The sequence below is a fragment of the Gouania willdenowi genome, chromosome 8, assembly GCF_900634775.1.
Source record: "Gouania willdenowi chromosome 8, fGouWil2.1, whole genome shotgun sequence".
Taxonomy (NCBI): Eukaryota; Metazoa; Chordata; class Actinopteri; order Blenniiformes; family Gobiesocidae; genus Gouania; species Gouania willdenowi.
Window position 1 is genome coordinate 12,656,093 of NC_041051.1, and position 21,092 is coordinate 12,677,184.

General features: G+C 37.6%; 1 protein-coding gene across 2 annotated transcripts in view; it reads left to right on the top strand.

The window, feature by feature from the left end:
- cacng3b (calcium channel, voltage-dependent, gamma subunit 3b) overlaps nt 1-21,092 on the top strand; it is a 49,895-nt gene that overhangs the window by 16,103 nt on the left and 12,700 nt on the right. For both annotated transcript variants that reach the window (XM_028455306.1, XM_028455307.1), the window contains exon 3: nt 13,250-13,333. In XM_028455306.1, the coding sequence (XP_028311107.1) occupies nt 13,250-13,333 (84 nt within the window). The remainder of the gene's footprint in view (nt 1-13,249; nt 13,334-21,092) is intronic.

Sequence of the window (21,092 nt, forward strand, 5' to 3'; positions counted from 1 at the left end):
ACAAAGCGGGATAGACAAAGAAGTGGTCTCCTCTGGCCAGAGGAGAGATGCGAAGAAGAAGGGCCCAAAAGTTCCTTTCACACACATTTATACCCCACTGTCCCACCTCCCCCCTTCCACAGACAAGAAAGAAGAGACCGGGGGGGAAGGTCAGTCTGCCGGAGGTGACACCTCCGATGTCGGGGTGGGTTTTGACGTGCTCTGGCCTTGGAGATTAAACTGAGGCCAACTGACATTCCTTTAGAGAAGCTGTATCATGGGAGTATGGGTCCACTGACTTTGCAGGAAGAGGAAAAGACATCAGACAGGAGTGGAAAGTTACAAATTGGGGTATTAAGTTGAATGAGATCAAAAAGCAAATATATGAGTATACATAATTAATCAATTTTGCCACCACAACTTAAAAAACCAAAGTGACAATCAGTTGCACACACACATCTGGAACAGACTGCTCTACCTGCTGGACTGCTTGGTGTTTGTGAAGAAAAGGGCTCCGAGTTGATGTATTTCTGCAGAAGTTTTGTCTGTGACTTTCAGTGATTTGTTGCCATGAAACGTGAAGCACATTCTGCCTCCACAAGTGGAATTAAAAATCACTTTAGTCTTGACCTTTGCTTAATCTTTCACTTTCAATTAATGGAGCAAGTGTTGCTGTTACAACTAGGGTGAAGCTTTATTAGTGGATATTTTTGGCTGCATTTGTGAGGAGGAAATAAAGAAACACTGTGATGGTTCGACTCAGCATCTGTCAGGGTTGGGGTCAATTCAATTTTTCAGTTACATTGACATCTTCAATTACCCATGTTCAATTACAATTCAATTACGATTACAGTGACCAGCATTTTTTCCCAGTTACAATTAAATTACAATTATTTGTCATCCTCAGAAAGTCAATTACAGTTTCGTTCTCGATTTCTAAAGTTCAATTACAGTACAATAAATCACATTTACTGATACTGAAATAAATAACCTAATAAAAGTGAACCTTCCTTTTGTGTTAGATTTCTGTTAGCATCTCTTATGATAACAAGTCCTACATCAGTTATAAAATGCACTAAAAACAAGTATCTATCATCTAATTTTTTTCCTATCTATTGGTTTCCTTGTTAGGCTTCCTAATCAATGAAAATATAGGGCATTTGAGTCTTTTTCTGCCAGTATAACCCTCGATTTCAATTTTTTTAAATGGTAAAATGTGGGAAAGCTTGATATGAAACATATTTTCATAATTGGTAACTACATATGTGTAGAATGTAGAACTGTAATGTGATTCCCAGTTCTGTGGAAAATTACAATTTTTATAGAATTTTCAGAGCAATTACAAGTCAATTACCTAAACTCAGTTACAATTTCATCACGGTTACGACAGCAACAGATTACAACAAATTACAATTACAATTATATTTACACCATGATTGTAATTCATTATCAATTACAAGATTACAAATTATAATTGACCCCAACCCTGGCATCTGTTGATCCGCTTGTCTACGTTGTGGCTTAATATTTATAATATTTTTAGTTCTGCTTTTACTTTGTGTTCAGTTTCTTTCACTTTGCTTTGCTTTCAGTTGAAAAGTTATTTCATGATTCACTCCCAATGTCTGGATGGCAGCATTTCCTCAAACACAGGAGAAAACTGAATGAATGGATTCGAGATCATTCAACACATTAATCAGGACTATAAATATTGATGCAACAGTTTGTTTATGAAGAACCTGTAGTAAACTTTAATTGCAAGCTACTAAATATCAAAAGCAGAGGTGTAAAGAGTATTGATATATCCTACTCAAGTAGAAGTACTGTTACTTGATTGAAATTGTGCAGAAGTACAAGTAAAAAGTAGCTCAATTAAATAGTACTCACAGTAAAAGTTTCTAGTTACTTTCACCCCCATGTTTATTTTTGGTCATAAATCTAGTAAACATCTAATGTATAATATTAAAAAGGAAGAGACGAAATTACAATATATTTTCCTCAAATTCATCTGTGTAAAATTAAAAGTTTGTCAAAATGTACAATTCTTTTAAAAATAAATAAATAATGCCTATTATTTCAAATCAAAATAAAAATAACTAGAGCGAAGTAGCTCATTTCCACCCATATTGTGGTTTAAAGACTACAGCACGCACTTCCCTACCACTACTACATTACCCATAAGCCACCGTGCTTAAAGGAGCAGGCGTATCCACCCGTATTGGGATTTCCATCAGTGGTATTTTCTCATTTTTGGTAACCCAGAACATCGCCAAAATGTAATCACTTGTTCTTTCTCCCATTATCAACATTTTCTAAAAAATTTCATCCAAATCCGTTCATATCTTTTCTAGTCATCTTGCTAACAAACAAACAAACAAACAAACAAACAGACGCAGGGTAAAACATAACCTTCCGCTTTGCGCTTGGTGGAGGTAATTCTCAGGCTCTAAGCACAGCTACAGTATATTTATGAACTCTAAAACTGAGAAACTAACCTCCATTTAATGCTGTCATAGTGCGATGCATTACTTTTAATCTGATTGGTCGGCTATGATGTGATGCATTGGGTGTAGAAATGAATTACTTTACTTCTTTTAAAACAGTACAAGTAAAATTGATGATTTAGAAAAAATACTCAAAAAAGTACATGTACCCATAAAAGCAACTCAATTACAGTAATGTGAATACTTGTAATCCATTACTTTCATTTCCTGATTTTGGCTCGTATAAATATCAGAGAATCTTTTTCTTCTTGGCTTTGATGTTTGCCTTTAAGATGCCGTGGTTTGTTAGAAATCCAATGCTGCTGCTGCTGCTACTTTCTACACCAAGGGGTCAATTAGAATTTTCAGTTACAATTACGTCTTCAATTACCCATGCTCAAATACAATTCAACTATGGCTACAATGACCAGCTTTTTTTCCAATTACAATTATTTTTTATCCTCAGAAAGTCAATTACCAAAGTTAATTTACAATGAATCACAATAACTGAGCCTGAAATAAATAACCTTAAAGTACATTTTCTTTTTGTGTTAGCTTTCTGTTCTCTAATAATAACAGTTGAATACACCATAATTGTAATTAATTATCAGTTATGCGATTACAATTATAATTGACCCCAACTCTGGTTTTTACCAGTGAATTTGGTATTTTTGGCTGCTTGCATTATCAGTGATCTGGGGTCGTGATCTTGATTCCCTTGAACTCTATGTGCTTAGTTTCTCATCCATGCTGTTGGTATTTCTATCATTTGTAAGCACTGTTTAGTGTTTAGTCTGTGACTGACGTCCACGGTGTGCACGTGGTGCTCACGCGCAGGGGAGAGAGTTACATCAAGGACAAACATCTGACACCTCACGGCTGCTTTTTCAGCCGTACGGTCGATGTGAACCTGCAGCAATGTTTGCTTCCTTTGACCCTGTTTTCAGGCACCATTTTTTTTTTTTGTGTGGGAGAATATTTTAATGTTTGGTGTCCTCAGCATCAACTGTTTAGCAGCGACAATAGAACATGGAAGTCTCTCTGAAAGGAAAAGCTTAAATGTATAGTGCTCCGAACTGACAGCGTAAGGGTTTATTTATATTATATACCTTGTTATAGCTAGTTTAAGACAGAATGCATTAGTGCACTAGTGTAAATGTTTATATGAAGCCTCTGTTTTAAACTAGTTCCTAATTTCTCTATCACGTCACTTCAGACTTTTCTGTTTCCTGTCCATTTCATCATCTTTCCCTGTTTAGATTACTTCACTGGATACTAAACTTCCCAAAATCGTAACAAACATCCTAAATAGGACGAATAGAATCAACTACTGTTTATTTTACTTTTATATGCTTTAGACCCTAGGTTCCCAAAGTGGGGTACGGGTACCCCCAGAGGTACGCAATTTGTCATAGGTTGTACATGAATGAAAATTAAAAACGTTGTGACATCATTGGAATCTAGAATGTAAATAGAGCAGCTAATACTAATGCTAAGTTAATGCTATTTCTAGGCTAATGCTATTGCTAGGGTAATGCTATTGCTAGGCTAATGCTATTGCTAGGCTAATGCTAGGTTAATGCTAATGCTAGGTTAAAGCTATTGCTAGGCTAATGCTAGGTTAAAGGTAATGCTAAATTAATGCTAATGTTAGGTTAATGCTATGCTAATGCTAAGTCAATGTTAATGCTAGGCTAATACTAGGTTATTGCTAGGATAATGCTAGGTTAATGTTAATGCTTGGGTAATGTTAATGCTAGGTTAAAGCTATTGCTAGGCTAATGCTAGGTTAAAGTTGATGTTAGGTCAATGTTAATGCTAGGCTAATGTTAATGCTAGATTAATATTAATGCTAGATTGATGCTAGCTAATGCTAAGCTAAGGCAGGACGGCAGCACCTACATCCTCACTTGCATTTTCTTCAAGAAATGCAAATATTCTAGTTATTATTATGTATTATTCCTCAACAGGAGAGGTAGTGTGCAGGAGTAGTTGAGGGTACATGGGGCTTCAGGTTAAAGAAAAGTTTGGGAACCACTGCTTTAGATGATTTATGAAAGCAAGTCGGTTACGCTAAAATCATGTGTGATTACGTTGCATTCACTACACTTTTGACCCTCAGCCACCCGTTGAAGAGTAAAGTACCATGGACGTGTGATATGGTACCAAAACATTATATATTAAACCTTTAGTTACCTCCAGTTAACTGGTGGTACCCCAACCCTCAAGTTTTTCCTAAAATCCTTCACAGCTGTGTATTTAATGCTTCTGCTGTGACTTGTGACTGGATAACATGATCAACCCTTGACACGTAGCTCAAGATTTTGAACGGGTTTATTGGCAGAATTGGACATGATACTCGTAAGTTTGTCACACAATTTATGGAAATTCAAACACCCATTTTCTGGTGAAAAATAGCAAGAAAATGCGTGATATTCTCCCAAACCATGCATGTGAGGCATTTTTGTGTCACGTTGGGGCCAAATATTACATAGAGAATTGTTTTGTTTTTTCCATTTCAAAATGTAAATTCTATTCTCTACATCCATTTACTGTATACATATGATTTGATCCACTCAAATAGGAAATAAAGTTCCCTAAATGGTTAATTTTTCTAAATGTTTTTCTTCATTACATACATTACCTATGATTGTGATTTATAAAGTTATTTTAATATAGAAAAATTTAGCCTTCATATTACATGTAGTATAGTATCAAGTTAAAGGTAATAACGGCAACAGTCAAGCCTTAGGTGTTCAGCAGCTACAAAGAGGAATGCAAGCAGTTTATTAGATTTTTTGCAAGACTTTCTTCCCCCATGGATCTCATCTCGTTATATTGAGCAACTGCTACTTGAAAGGATACAAAGACAAAGGCCTGTCGATTCACTCGGACCATCACGTGACATGAGGGATGCTGATTATGAGAATCCTTTGTTCCGTCCTTTGCTTATTTAGGGTAACTGGAATGACGTTTTCTGTTTGGGACATTAAAGGTTTGTGGGTAAAAATAAAAAAGGGACATCACTGTTTGAAGGTCAAGTAACTGCTAATGTAGTCTGTAAAGAAATTTGGCTTTACCCAAATTCATGAATCCTAATAAAAATCCCATGCCATGTTTATGTGAATTATATTATGTTTTTATTTATGTAGAATATGGCAGAATAGTAACATTAGTGTTATGCTTCATTCACACCAAATGTGTCTTCTGCGGACGCATCTGCCATACGAAACGTACCGCAGGGTCTGCAGGATCAGAAAATGTCCCCATTAGCTTCATACGCACGTCTGAATCAAAGCCCCGCGCACCAGCGACACATCCAACTGGGTGAGTTTCACTGCCTGCTGAAGCGAGGAGCAGCGCTTCTTTTTCTCCTCTCATAAACATAAACCACCAGTGAAAAAAGCCGGTGTGATTAGCTGCTATTGCTATCCTAGCTCAGTGCTGACTTTCAAAGATGAAAACTACAGAGAGAACTTTTATCTGCTACTACCACCTCCTCGCTGATTCTCCTCCACGCCAAATCCTTCCTAGTCCGGTCCTGGTTATAAAGGTCGTGTCATACAGCTCCAGGTGGTCACACACAGCTTGTACTCTATGGTTGAATGGGTGAATAGACCGGTGTCCGTGTTGACGGCCTGACATCATCGTCAACAAAGACTCTGTTTGGCTTTCATCATGTGAAACACCCACAGGAGTTCAATAGAGTTCAATATGTTCAACTATTGCGAACTATTGTGGATGTGCGTAAAATCGGGAGTGCGCTCGCACGGCCAACGCACTTGACGTGCGGATCGGACTGCATCGCCGCCAAGGAAAGATTTCGCATCTATCTATTGACTTTCTATGTAATCTGGACGTACGGACATTTTGTGACGCATCCGGTGTGAACACAGCATTAGTGTATACTCTGTAAATATATGCAAAATGTTTCTTTCTTCCTATGCCACATGTTGGTGTTAAATCGTATGTGTCATGACAAACAAAATTTTTCAAACAATTGATGATAGAAATAACAGGATAAAGCTCAATCGCTGATATTCCCTTTTTCTTAAGAAAGATTTTCATCTTCTCTGTTTTTGCTTTCCTCTAGTCTCCCAATGTGTTGTCCCAAGCCAGTAAGATGAGTGATATTCAAATAAGCCTTCCCAACCTGAAAGGCTAATATCACGGCAGATGAGGGCTAGTGCCTAATCAGTGCGAATTAACATCCGTTCACTCAATGTGCTGCCTGCAAGATGGGAGGAGAGAGAAGAAAGCAGACTGAGAGGTGAAAGCAGAAGATGAAAGGATCTGGAGAGATACTGGTTGAAAAGATATCAAAGGCTTGAAGTGAGATTATAGCTGCATGTGTCCCCGCTTTATTTCTGGTTTGGGCTATCTAACCCTGAGGTGTGTGTGTGTGTGTGTGTGTGTGTGTGTGTGTGTGTGTGTGTGTGTGTGTGTGTGTGTGTGTGTGTGTGTGTGTGTGTGTGTGTGTGTGTGTGTGTGTGGTTGGATCATAAGCTGGTCGTGACACTTGACATAAATCTGTGTGACAGCTACTGACTCAGTAGCATTTTGAGGTAGCTCACCGAAACATCACTGAGGGCTGAGAAATACGTGACTCATGTGCATCCACCTACTCACCAACACACACACCTGCACACACACATTTCCAGCCACAGTCGCAGGGCAGTCACAATGCTTTTGACTGACAGTGATCCAGATATGAATTGTTGGGCAAGCTACCTGGTCCTCTATGACTTGTCCTAGAATAAACCCAGTGCTTGTCTAAAGTTTTTGATGCAGTGATGATGAAGGTCACAGAAAAAAGATAAAGTTCATAACTAAACTAAATGAATTGTGCATTAGTCAAGGAGTTGTGATTAGTGAGACCGCAGTTAGATTCCACTAAAGGACTTTATTGGCTTTTCTGTGTTTTCTTTTTGTATTCTGGTTTTTAAACATGGTCCAAAATTATGTTCTGCACAATTTGTTACTCAGATTAAAGCAATGAATGTGCGTGTCTGGCAACTAAGATTTATCCTGCCTTGTATTTTTGGTGTCCAATGCTCTGTTTCAATGCCAAAAGTGTAGTATCAAATTCAATGTGTCTGCAACACTTTCTTCCTCCAACTAAAACGTCACATAGCAAACAGCAAATAGATGGTTCAAATAGATCTTCCAATATCAGCAAAAAAACAAGTATTGGAATATATCAAATTCATCTAAGATACAGTATACTGTAAGCACTCCAATATAAGCTGTCCATTCCAGACTCCGCTCCAGCAGTTCTATGCAGCATGCAGAGCCCACGTGACCACAATAACAGTGTTTGCTAAGGTGCTAACAAACAAGCAAGGAGGAGGAGTGATGTCAGTCAAGTGGCAGTATTTTTCATTAAAGTCCAAAAAAGACGTGGCAGCTGAGTGCAAAACTTGTCAAGCACAAATAGGAGCAACCTTATCTCGCACTTGAAGCTGCATCGCAATAAACAGAATCAGGATTTTAGAAAGTCCACGAAGGTGAAGAAACCAACCTCTGGCTTCTTCAGACTGAAACGTTTTCAAACCGTGACAAAGACAAAAAGGCATTAGCTATAACAGAAGTGACAGGCCAGTTTATTGTGCTATTGTGTGGTTAAAATATATACATTCCATTGGTTATTAAAAAATTGGTGGGTTTTTCTTATTCTTACTGTTGTGGAGTATTATCACTGAGTAATAGCGGCAATACGATATTGTATCGGAAGGGAAAAAGTTGTATCGGGACACCCTTCGACAGCAGTGTTGCATCCTAGAGCTTGAATTATTTGCCCGAACCCGATCCAGCCTGACCCAACGGGCCGGGTTCGGATACTGCACGGTAAAGAAAAGGTGATATGTTTTGATTAGCACAAGAAAGATGCACTTTACCGTTTGTAGCAGCACATGAAGCTGCTTGTCATGTTACATAGTTGTATGCAGGATGAGGGACTAGTAAATAAAGTTGATATTAAAGCAACTCTCATCGAATCAACTTGCGCGCACACAAATGTGTCGGGTTGAAACGGGTTCGGGCTTAAAGAGACACCGGCTTCATTCAGGTCGGACGGGTTCGGGTCGGGTTCTGTCGGGCTAGGACCGAGTCTAAGTACCCAAAACGGTGACATGCTAGGTACCGTTTGCTGTTTTCTGGTACTTTCAACAACTTTTGTCAGGGGAAAGTCATTCGTAGCTGTCCTTGCTGGACTGAATCATAGACATCTTTTTTTTTTTAACAAGGCTGAAAGGGTTTCAAACCTTATCCAAGTCTAACCGCTGAAGCAGTGGGAAGCAAAGTCAAGGGTAGGGGTGTGCAAAAAAATCGATTTCACGATATATCACAATTTTTTGGGTGCCGATTTTAAATCTTTATATATATACATATATATTTTTTTTTTCTTTCTGATATTTAATCAATATTTTTCTTATTGTATTTTTCACTTTTTCGTGGTCGTGTATTTTCTACTGCTAGAGACATTGTCGCTTCTCAGCAGAGCAGCCTAACTACTGGGCATGTTGACCAGATCCTGTTCCTACATAAAAACCTAGAAAACTGTGCCACTTCCGCACCTCCACTCCAGTAGATGGCATCGTAGATATAATAATAATAATAATAATAATAATAATAATAATAATAATAATAATAATAAATAGGATGTGTTGAAGCAAATAGTTTTGACTCAATTTGTCCTGTAAATGATCAATATCTTCTAATGAACATATACATCAACTTGATTTTTCATCTCTACGTTTAATTTTAATATTAACTGAGTAGAATATCGTAATATATGGTGATAATATTGTATCTCGACCCAAGTATCGTGATACATATTGTATTGCAACATACTTGACAATACTTGACAATACAAGGGCATGTCATAGTCAATTACCTGGCCTGTGTTGAGTTTGCATGTACCCAAATATCCAAAAACATGTCTGAATTCACTAAAGCAATGCATGTACCTCCCTTTTAATTTTGTGGGTGTTGCAGCACACATACACGTCATTGCGTGTACATGTATAGATTTTTGAGGAAGTAGCACCATCTGTGTGCTTTAGGGTGTGTGTTTGTGTATAAGTGTGTGTAGGGTAGGAGTGTGTCTGCGCACACTCCTAAGTGTTTATTCACCTGTGATTTAGAATTCCTGCTACAGAGAGAAATAAAAGCAGTCATCTATCTATGTGCACCCTCCATCTCTATTCACTATGTTGATCAGTGTGTGTGCGTGTGCGTGCTCGAATGCGCGTGTGTGTGTTGCATCGTTTCATTGTGGGACACCACTTGGTGCGCCATACATCAAAATGGTTCGATACAAAAACGTTCATTTAAAAGCTGGGAGGTATAATGAATTTCCCGGCTGCCCTGACACAAGGCAGCTCTGATTGATGATGCTTTACACCTCGTTGCATCCAATCGCTACAGCTCAGCCCACAGTTACCTTCTGTGACTCCGCTTGTGTCATCTAGTTAAAGCAGGCCGTAATATAAAAGGAGAACGACTTTCTAAATTCTTCTTGTCAACAATCGCGTCCCATGTGGTTTATTCTGATTGAACTAATCCTCTATTGTTGTCCAAAAGCCAGTACAAACACATCACTGTGTCACACATTTGCTTTGAGTGACACGTTCTTTCATTGTTGTCAACATCAATGTTCCGGTGGTTTTATCTTAATTAAGTCCAACGTACGCTGCTCTGCAGCTGCTGGATTAAATGTGCATTAATCATCATGGAGAGAAAAAAAAGGATCCCACTTCTTCACTTAAAATAAACCATATTGTCCATAATGATAATAACGCACTGGATTTATTTAGCGCCTTTCATAGACACTTAAAGCACTTTATTGCATTATTCTTTCACTCCACACACAGTGGTGGTAAGCTACTATTGTAGCCACAGCAGATCTGGGGCAGTGACAGGTAGGCATGGCCACACAAAGATAATAAAGATGTAGATTAGAGATGGGCAACCTTTACTTATAGTGGGGGCGATGAAAATGCGATTGTCTAATCTGAGGGACGACATGGTAGACATCATTACAGGAAAGAACAAAGGGTTTTGTCTATAGTTGTGTTTGTGTTGTGGTTTTGTGTGTTTTTCTGTAATTTTGTTGACATTTTGTACAATTTTGTATGTCAGGAGTATTTTTTTGTTGACATCTGTGTACTTTGTTGACATTTTGTGTAAATTGTCTTGTTGTTTTGTGTATTTTTCTGTCATTTTGTTCACTTTTTTATGTGTTTTTGTTGTCATTTTGTTTATTCTAATGACCTTTTGTGTGATTATGTTGTTATTTTTTGTCATTTTCTTGACATTTTACATGTTTTTAGTCATTTTTTGTATTTCAGCTGTGGTTTTGAATGTTGTTGTTTTTTTGTCATTTTAATTACTTCTTGAATGTATTTTTTGTAATTTTGTGTATTTTATCTCATTTTGGTTTTTTTGTGTATATTTGGACTTGCCCTGTTGTGTAATTTTTATGTCCTTTTGAGTATTTGTTTGTCACTTTGTTGACATTTTGTATGTCTGTACAATTTGTGTACATGTTTTGGGGTCCGCACAGTGCTGCATGTGGCCCTCAAGTTCCCAACGTCTCATGTCTGATGTAGATTTTTGACAGTAGCCAATGGTTATTTGCACACTGGGTATGTAAATGAGTAATTATGTTAAAAACGTGTAGCCCATATAAACTAGGATCTTGTTAATATGATGTTGGCTACTAAATAGCTTTGACAGCTATTTTATTAATTGTTGCAAAATTGTTGCTTCATTTTACACCGTTCTGTTTTAAGACTAGGAAATAAGGAAGCTAGTTCACACCCTGTGGCTTATAGAGGGGCTTCCATGTTAAGATCCTCAATAAAACTGTTCGTTATTAGTATGCAAGCTAACCAGTATTGCCACTTTTTGCTAAGAATCATTCATGAATAGAAGTATTTATCAAAAACATGCAAAGGAAGTGTGTAGCAAAAAGACTTAAATAAATTTTACACTTTAATTCTCCAAGAAAACGAGGTATAAAAGAGGCTTTTAATATAAAAACTAAAAATGAGTGTCTTATCCTGACTGCACGGAGTGGATGAATCAGTTTATGAATGAGTATCTTAGTGTGGGTTATCAGGAAGAGCCTCTTAATGTGCAGAAAAGCAATTAGAGCGAGTTGTTCATTCCTCCATTGCCAGCCTCATACACCCGTTTATCTTTGATTTTCCAGATTCATTTTACCCCCAAATTCTACATCCTGGCACTTCCTCTCTCTTCACCTTTTCTCACGCGTCTCTGTGGCTCTCCCACTTCTTTTCTCCTCAGTCTTCATCTCTTTCAGTGTCCCCTGTGGTGCTGTCCATGTGCGAATGGGTCTGAACGATGGGCGGAAGGGGAGGCAACATGTTGTGGACTCACACTTGCTCGTTTCAAGCAGTGTGTGTGTGTGTGTGTGTATTTTTTGCTGAGGGTGAGTCATTCTCTCCGTGACACGGGGCACAATCATAGAGAAACGCTTCAGAGTATTAATACCACAAACACACACGTCTCAATACTAAAAGCTTACAATTGCATGCATTGTTAATAGTGTTTATGGATCATTTTAATGAGTCACATTTGTGTGTACTTCAACGTGTGTTGCTTTGTATTGGAGTATTTCTAGCCTTTTCAGATGTTTTCTGCTGATGCAACTGCATCACTATGTTGTTAAGAGGAAAACATGCTAGAATACAGTAAACTGAGTGCTTTTGTATAATCTTCACTTTCAAAATTATGAAACAAAAACGAATTCTCCACCAATGTGAAACTTCCAAAATTACTCAATTTGATTTTTTTTGATTTATTGTTTTGAGTTTTGAGTAATGTTTGCTTGCACTTAATTCAATTCAGTTCAATTCAACTTTATTCGTATAGCGCAAATAACAACAAAGTCATCTCAATGCGCTGATCAAAATATAAAATTCATAATAAGAAAGAAAAAACCTAACAAGATCCACATGAACAAGCATTTAGCAACAGTGGGAAGAAACAACTCCCTTTTAACAGGAAGAAATCTCCAGCAGAACTTACACTCCTTTAGCACAATTTTAGATAGTTTTGGTGATTTTGTGGTTTGTATAAACACAGATATATTTTGTCTTTATACAAATGCTTCACAAAATGCACAGAAATCCCAAAAAGCTGTTTTTAAAAGCTATTTTGTTAGATGTTCAGGGCATAGATTTCCATCCTTCCATCCATTTTCAGACTCACTTGTTCCTGTTATTCAGGGTCGCAGTGGTCTGCCGGTGCCACTCTCCGGCTCTCATTGGGCACTGGGCGGGGGTACACCCTGGACAGGGCCAGGGCATAGATTTCTTTCAGTTGATTTTTTCCAACAGCAAGAATGTAAACTTATAGTGCAGATTAAAAGTATTGAGATGGGATATTTGAACACTGTAAAAAGTCTTGAAAAGGGCCTTAAAAAATATCTCTAATGGTCGATTTGTATTGGTTTGCTGATTTTATTCTCTATAAATTGAGGTCATTACTTGATGTAGTTATGAACGGCTAAGTTGAGTTTTCTCATACATGCATTTAAGGTTCATATTCATGCCAAAAGAGGCATCAGTAAATCAAGACTTCCAACAGGCGTTATGATAAGAATATTAATTTATCTGTCAGTTTATAAAAGAGCGCACTCCCTTTAAAGTTATTGCAAGTATTGCCTTTGGCAGCCACACATCAATTCTCCAAGCAATCCAACTAATGCTCTTTAGCTTGAACAAAGACGTGAGCTGATCTTTGTTTTTCTTGTGCAGGAACATTCCGAGGTGTGTGTAAAAAGATTGATCACTTCCCAGAGGATGCTGACTACGAAGCAGATGCTGCTGAATACCTACTCCGTAAGTCTGACTCGCACAATTGCTTGTTTGTATTTTTTATGTGCACACAGTCACAGACTCATCCATGTCTGATCTCAACTTTTACTGGGTTGTACTGATATTTTTACAGCACGTCAGGAAAAAAATATCACCTGCAGCAAACAGCTCCTTCTTTTTTTAACGTGTGTCACTGATCAAGGGATTGCAGTGAATTTTATCATCAAACTAAGTCTCATATTTCAGTCATCAAATCAAATCAAACTTTATTTATAGAGCGCTTTTCATATATACAATACAATTCAAAGTGCTTTATGTCATTAAAACTACATGTAACCCCAGCAATATCACACAACCCCCCCCCCCCCCACACACACACACATATAATTAAGATAAGGACAATGGCACATGATACCTGGCTGGTACAGAGGATCTTGGAGGGAGAACAGCATCACATAAAACGGGGCCACAGGACGCCAACGCGGGGCCCCCAGCGCAGCAGAAACAGGAGTCCTTCACCAAGACCAGAAAGCAGGGCATTACAGTAGTCAATTTGACTAGTGATAAAAGCATGCATTAGCGTCTCCGTGTTGGCCTGAGAGAGAATGGGGTGGACTCTGGCTATGTTCTTCAAATTTTGTTATATTTCTGATATGAGGAATAAAAGCTGCAGTTTGAAGTTTAGGTAAAATTTTCTCTCTCTTGGCTTCAGGACCGAAAAATAAAACTTCAGTTTTGTCCTGATTGAGCTGGAGAAAGTTTTTTTCTTTGATTTTTTAATTTGATATCTAAAATGCAGTTAAAAAGAGCATCCGTTGGACTGGTGTCATCAGGAGACACGGAGATGTACAGCTGGGTATCGTCAGCGTAAGTGTGGAACTTCAATCCTGATGACATCACCAAGAGGGAGCATATATAGATTTAATAAAACAGGGCCTAAAATTGATCCCTGAGTTACACCACGTTATTTTATGGATCTTAGAGATGAACATATCCAAACTTACCATAAAAGTCCTGTCTGTGAGATAGGATAAAAACCATTTGTGAACAACACCAGAGAGGCCCTTCTGGTGTCTGTTTAAAAGAATTATGTTAAGTTATGTGGACTTCTGTATGGCCCATTCACTGTTTTTAACATGCCACCCTAGCCAGTCGAATTATCTTTATTTGGGAAAGGTACTTTTTGATTCCCACTTTACAGGCAGTTCATAAACAAAAGTCCACTTGCTGCTTCATTTAATCTACATATTAATTATTGGATGTTTCATTACTGTGAATAATTAAGAGTAGGGGTAGGACAATAGCCTTGGTTCATAATGTGATGCGGTACTTATAACAGGCTTACGATAACCATATATGATATTTTGAAAAGGGAAAAAAAAGACAATAAAAAAAAAAATACTCAGTTGGAAAAACCACTATCTGCTTTGTTTTGACTTTTACTCTGGGCATACTTACATACTTACTCAGGGTATGACCTTTTCAACTCAGCCGAGATGCGAGCCTTGTCATGGTTTGGTGATGCATAGAATGGAAGTAGCGGGCATGAGTGTTGTTTATCGATGCAGTCCATATTTATTTCCAAAAGTACTAAACAAATCCAGCACAAGGGAAACTGGAGACGGAAAAACCACCACAGGACGGGAGCGGGAACCAAGACACGAAACGACAATGAAGCTGCAACCGTTCTGTGTCCAAACAGGAGGGAGCTAATCACTCACAACCCATTATACAAAGCCTGTGTTGTATATGTACACATCAAAATTAGTATGTAGTGCGTTCACATTAGATAGTTTGAAAAGATGGAGTATGCGAGAAATACCCGGATGTATACTATATCGAGACATTTTTGAAGTATGCATGGTGGGCAGTCTAGTCATACTCAACCGCCCCATGATGCATTGCGAGCAGAACATAAAATGGTCGTGGTACTGGCTTCAAGCTAAAAGTCAAACATCCCCTTTTCAAAACAAAATAATCTCTTCTCGTCTACCATTAGTTTTTAACGCTTTTGTAAATAGAGCTCTTGTAAAGTTAACCGGAAGTTTAGTCAGTAGCACAATGGAGAGTCTCCAAAAACCTTTGAAATGTTGGCATGAAATGTGTTTTCGTGAGTTTTATGGATCAAATGAGCACATGTTGATATTCTACTTAATCTCACTTTCTCACTTAAAATGTTTTCAAAACTTTCAAAGGTGGTGAATCAACTGAGATATATAGCCTCAGTGTGCTTCAGGTTTTTGTCGTTAGAAATTCTTCTTGGGAAACTCTGAAGTATACTTCAGTGGGAACAGCCTAACCCTCCTAACCATACTTATAGTATATAGTATATACTCATTGACTTTGTAGTGTATAGTACGGAGTGTGCCATTTTGCAAGCAGCCACTGACATCACTGGGAGACAACAGGAAGACCTGGGAACACAAGAGTTCACACAATAATCAAAGCATTAACTAGAAACTGAAACAAACAAGGACTTACTGAAGAATGCATGAACTAGAAAGAGGACCACAAGGGCTGAAAGAGAAAACAACTTTACAGACGCGGTAATGTGTTACCGCCCCAAAATCACTTTTGACAGTAACATTACAATATGGTGCATTTGTTCGTTACTTTGCTAGCAGCAGTGTACTTCCTGTTTACAGTGGCGCTACATATTTTTGCGGGATGCCGTGCCAAACACGGTAAAACAGTAGAAGAAGAAGCATTGTCTGTTTACATCACGTGCGCCAATCATGGCGAGTCAATGCGAGAGCAGGACGAGCTTCTCAGAGTGGAAATACACATCGGTGAAGCTAAGATAACGCTGCGTTGGTGGACGTGATGGAAGCCTCTGCACCGAAACAACAGCATATGGATTTTAATGGACTGTGACTGTTATCCAGGGACAGATCAGCCAAACTATTGCACCGTATGTTGTTGTAAATATGCAGCCTGTCGCTGCTGTTGAGTCACTGCTAACAGCAGCTCATTAGCTTGATATGTTTAGCATTGTGTAGCTAAGAAAAATGCTGTAAATAAGTTTTCCCACATTTATTTTTATCAGCATTTTCAACAGCAGAATGTGCACCTGGAATATGCACAGCTTACTTTACATTACTGTGCTAAGGCTGAAAAATTACCGTTTTAATTTTGGAGCAGCTGTTTTGTGCTTTATATGCACATCATTTATGGTTGTTTTATAGCAGTTGATCAACAGTGGATTATTATATTATTACAGCACTGATATGAAGCTGTATGGACACAAATGACCCAAAATAAATAATACATTATTTAATTCTAAGTAACTCAAAAGTTACTTTTTCCAGTAACGCATTACTTTTTGGTCTAAGTAATCAAAATAGTAACTGAGTTACTTTGTGAATGAAGTAACTAGTAACGGTAAATAGTTGCTTTTTTTCAGTAACTAGCACAACACTGGCCGTGGGGCACTGAAAACGCAACCGGTGGGGATTGCCGGACGGCGGACAGTGGAGTAAAACTGGATCAGAGCCGTAACCAGTGGAAATTCTGAGTGACACCAACTCTTTCTGGTAAAAATGCAGATGTTTAAAAACCTGTTTATACAGGTGAATGCGAGCATTATGCCTTCTGCATTCTGCCTCCACTTTAAATCACCTTCTTCCCTGGTGCAAAGTCTGTTTTCTAATCCCTCTAATCCAGGGGTGGGCAACTCCAGTCCCCGAGGGCCATATTCATGAGACTTTTAGATGTGTCCCTGCTCCAACACACCTGAATCAAATGGCTCGCTTTCATGCTTCCGCAGAGCTTGATGACAACACATTGGTTTCAAGCAGGTGTGTTGGAGCAGGGAGACATCTAAAAGTCTCAGGACTCCGGCCCTCGATCACTGGAGTTGCCCACCCCAATCTCTTGCGTGCTCTATTTCCTCACCTGCTGCACCTCATTTACTAAGATTGCAGTGCAAATCAGTGCGCTTGTAGGTATGGTTCAGGCCGCTCTATTTAAATTAGCATTTTACGCATTCAACATAGAGAATGCAAGAGACGTGGGCACAAAGTGAGACTGCACAAAAATAAAAATGAATATAAATAAAAGTGCTGACTTGAATTAACATAAAGACGTCCGTCCCAGCACAAATCTACTGCTCATCATCCAGGAGGTCAAAGCTGTCTCCAGTAGAGAATGTGCCAAATAGAGAATCTCAGCACATACATATTTACCTTTGACTATTAACGCTAAAGAGCAACATTGTTAATTTTCACAGATTATTTACACAGAGGTGATATATTCAGCATATTTCTATGTAAAGATTTCAAGTGCCTCAAGATCTCTGAATGAGCCACGTTGCGGTCCTCTCAGTCACATTTATCATCTGTTTTGTTGCGTTTGGATTGGCAAAAGCAAGACGCCATCACTGTGCTAAACAAAATTGCATTGGGTTCAAATGCAACATCTACATTTGAATTATCATGCAAATATTATTTTATTTCTGTATGGTCAGTCTTACAGAGCTGTTAGTAAACTGCTGTGTGAAAGTGAACTGAATAAACTGGAATGGCCTGAACCAGGGTTGGGGTCAACTACATTTTTAAATTACAATTACGTCTTCAATTATCCACGTTCAATTACAACTTGGTTACGATTATGGTGACTGGCATTTTTTGCATTTACAATTACTATTTTCCACCTGAAAGTCAATTACAATTATGTTCTCAATTGCTGAAGTTCAATTTCAATTAATCACACTTACTGAGCCTGAAATAAATTAATCCATAAATGATATCCTTCCTCTTGTGTTAGCTTTCTGTTAGCATATCTTATGATAATGGGTGGGTTTTGACCCATGTCTTAAATCAGCTGTAAAATACACAAACAAACAATATGATCTATCATCTCATTTGTTTCTCATCTCTTGGTTACCTTGTCAGGCTTCCTAATCAATGACAATATTAGTTTTATTATTTTTGGTGTGAGCGCTTGAACCTTTTTTCTGTCAGTATACCTCTAGATTTATCTATTTTTTTAAATGGTAAAATGATCCCTAAGAGAACTGACAGCAGGTAGTGGGAAAATACATTATTACATATTTTAACAATTGTTAACTACGTATATATAAGCCAGAGAACGGTAGCATCCTTCCACAGGTTTGCGTTTCATTAAATTGTAAACGACAGTTCTTATTGAATTTTAATGCCAATTACAATTACAAAGTCAATTATCTGAACTCAATTACAATTACAACAGCAACACATTTTTTAAAATTACAATTACTGTTATACTGTATTTATGTCATCATTTTAATGAATTACCAATAGGGCTGGGCAAAAAATGTATTTAATCGATGAAAATAGTTTTTATTTTGCAAATTCGAGTTTAAAAAAAAAAAAAAAAATTTATTTTTTTTTTTTACATTTTTGATTTTTTTTTTTTCCCTCCACAGTTTTTTCAGACTTTTTTGCGTTCTGTCCTTGTGGGTTACCGTAGCGCGATGTGAGCCAGCCCCCTCTTTGTTTACATGTGTTTACCGTAGGCTATATGTGTGCCACAGGCATGTTTAATTTTTTATTCGCACTATGCTGAGACGCAAAGGGAAGAGTTTATTATTTTTTTAATTGTAATGTTATATGTTATAAAATATGTCATCTGATTTCTTAATCAGAAAATTTTAGCTACTGTGAAGTTGCTGTTGCACTTTTAACCTGGGTTAAAGCTTGCAACTGTTGAATGACAGAGCCTCATTTAATTTTTATTTTGGGATTGTTCTATGCATTTTATCTCTTGAGGACAATCACAGCAGTAACCTTGCACTTTTCACAATATATCTGATGTCTGCAGTCATTTTTAAGTGCATTGAAAAAAATAATAATTGCAAATCGAATTGAAATTTGAATTTTTCTTTAAAAAAATTGGAGATTTTTTTCAGCCCTAATTACCAATTCTACAATTACAATTATAAATGACCCCGAATTGAAAAGCTTACATTTGTTGACATTCAGTGGCAACTGAAAAAACTGATAAGATGATAGTAGGTGAGTTATACTGAATATAAGTGAGGCATAAGCTTGCATCTACATCCACTGACTGAAAGGAATGCTGCATTGAATATATTGTTATTTCATGGTGATGTGATGAATCCACAGAGAAAGAGAAGAAGCCGTTTGTGCAACATAATAAGTGGGCTTTTTTTTTTTCCCCCTGCGCTGTAACCAGAGTAAAGATGGCAAGAAAACAGCAACAACTGAAGAAAGAGAAAATGAATTCAGCCCTCTGCCTCTTTTTCATTGCTCCACTGAACACAGAGCAACATCCCCAGAGGCATCCAGTTAGATCGCAGGCCTCTGAGCCAGGCCAGCCAATCAGGAGCAGGGACCTAGTGACCGGCATTTCATACAGCCCAGGGGTGTGGGCCACAGGGGCGGGGCTTGTTGCTGCAGCTGTCAGTGATTGGGAAAATATTAAGAAAAAAAGAAGGAAAAAAAATCGAAGAAAAACAGATTTACATCCAGAAACATTGACCATAATAACAGATTTTATCCTCAAAGATCATCTTTGATGCATAAACATGTCTAAAAATACTACACTGCCTTCTGCCGCAGGCTGTCTACATACTGCTTAATATGTTTTCACTTCATGTACACATATGGGATCCTGACAATGTTTCTCTCCTCTTGCAGCCTGGCTTTCACAGTCACTGTCTAAGCTTTTTTTTTTTTTTTAATAATTTTTGTCTTGCATATGTCAGCGGGACTCTCCATCTGTCTTGCTTTTGGTTCCGTCTTTCTTTTCTCCCTCCATCTCACAATCTTGCTCCTTCCAGCAGAGCCTCTGAATGCTTTAACATGTCCTGAATTCAGACCCAATCAAGCATGTAGAAGCTCACTGGCCTCGTGCCTGTCTCGCCTATGCGGCATTATTTGTGTTGTTTCCTGCTCTTCAGGGCTGAGGTGAAACAAACAACTACACCAATTAGCTTTTATTTATGCACATTTATATCTGTTTTTCAGAGGTGAAAGTAACGGATTCCAGATACTCACATTACTGGAATTGAGTTCCTTTTTTTGAGTATATTTCTATATCAGTAATTGTTACATTCTTACACCCAACTGTTACTGAGTAAATTATTATTATTATTATTTATTTTTTTTAAATGATCAACAGACATTGTGAAACATGAAAAAATTAAATGACCAGACAAACAATCACATGCATCACATCATAGCCGACCAACCATATTAAAAGTAATGCACAGCGCCAAAACAGCATTAAATGGAGATTATTTTCTCAGTTTTAGAGTTCATAAATATAGCTAGAACCTGATTTTTTTATTTTTTATTTTTTATTTTATTTTGAATTGAATTCATTGGTTGTTATTTCATAAAAATTCAAATTGTACATTTTGACAAACCTTTTATTTTATAAAGATGCCTTTGTGGAAAATCAATTAAGTTCCAATTGTGCAAGATTTGGTCTCTTCCTTTTTAAGTTTATACATGAGATGTTTACTGTATGCAAAGAAACCATGGCAAGATTTATTACCAAAAATAAATGTAGAGGGTGAAAGTAACTAGTAACTTTTACTTTGACTACTATTTAATTGAGCTACTTTTTACTTGTACTTGAGTATTTTGTGTATGGCTTACTTGTACTTGTACTTGAGAAGGATTTTAATCAAATAACAGTTCTTCTACTTGAGTAGGATATATTATAAGAACTCTTTATACCTCTGCTGTTTTTAAACTGGTTATTACAGAAAGCAGTGTAACGACACTGGATTAAATTTGAACAGACCCTACCCTTACCACAGCTTTGTTGTATGTGT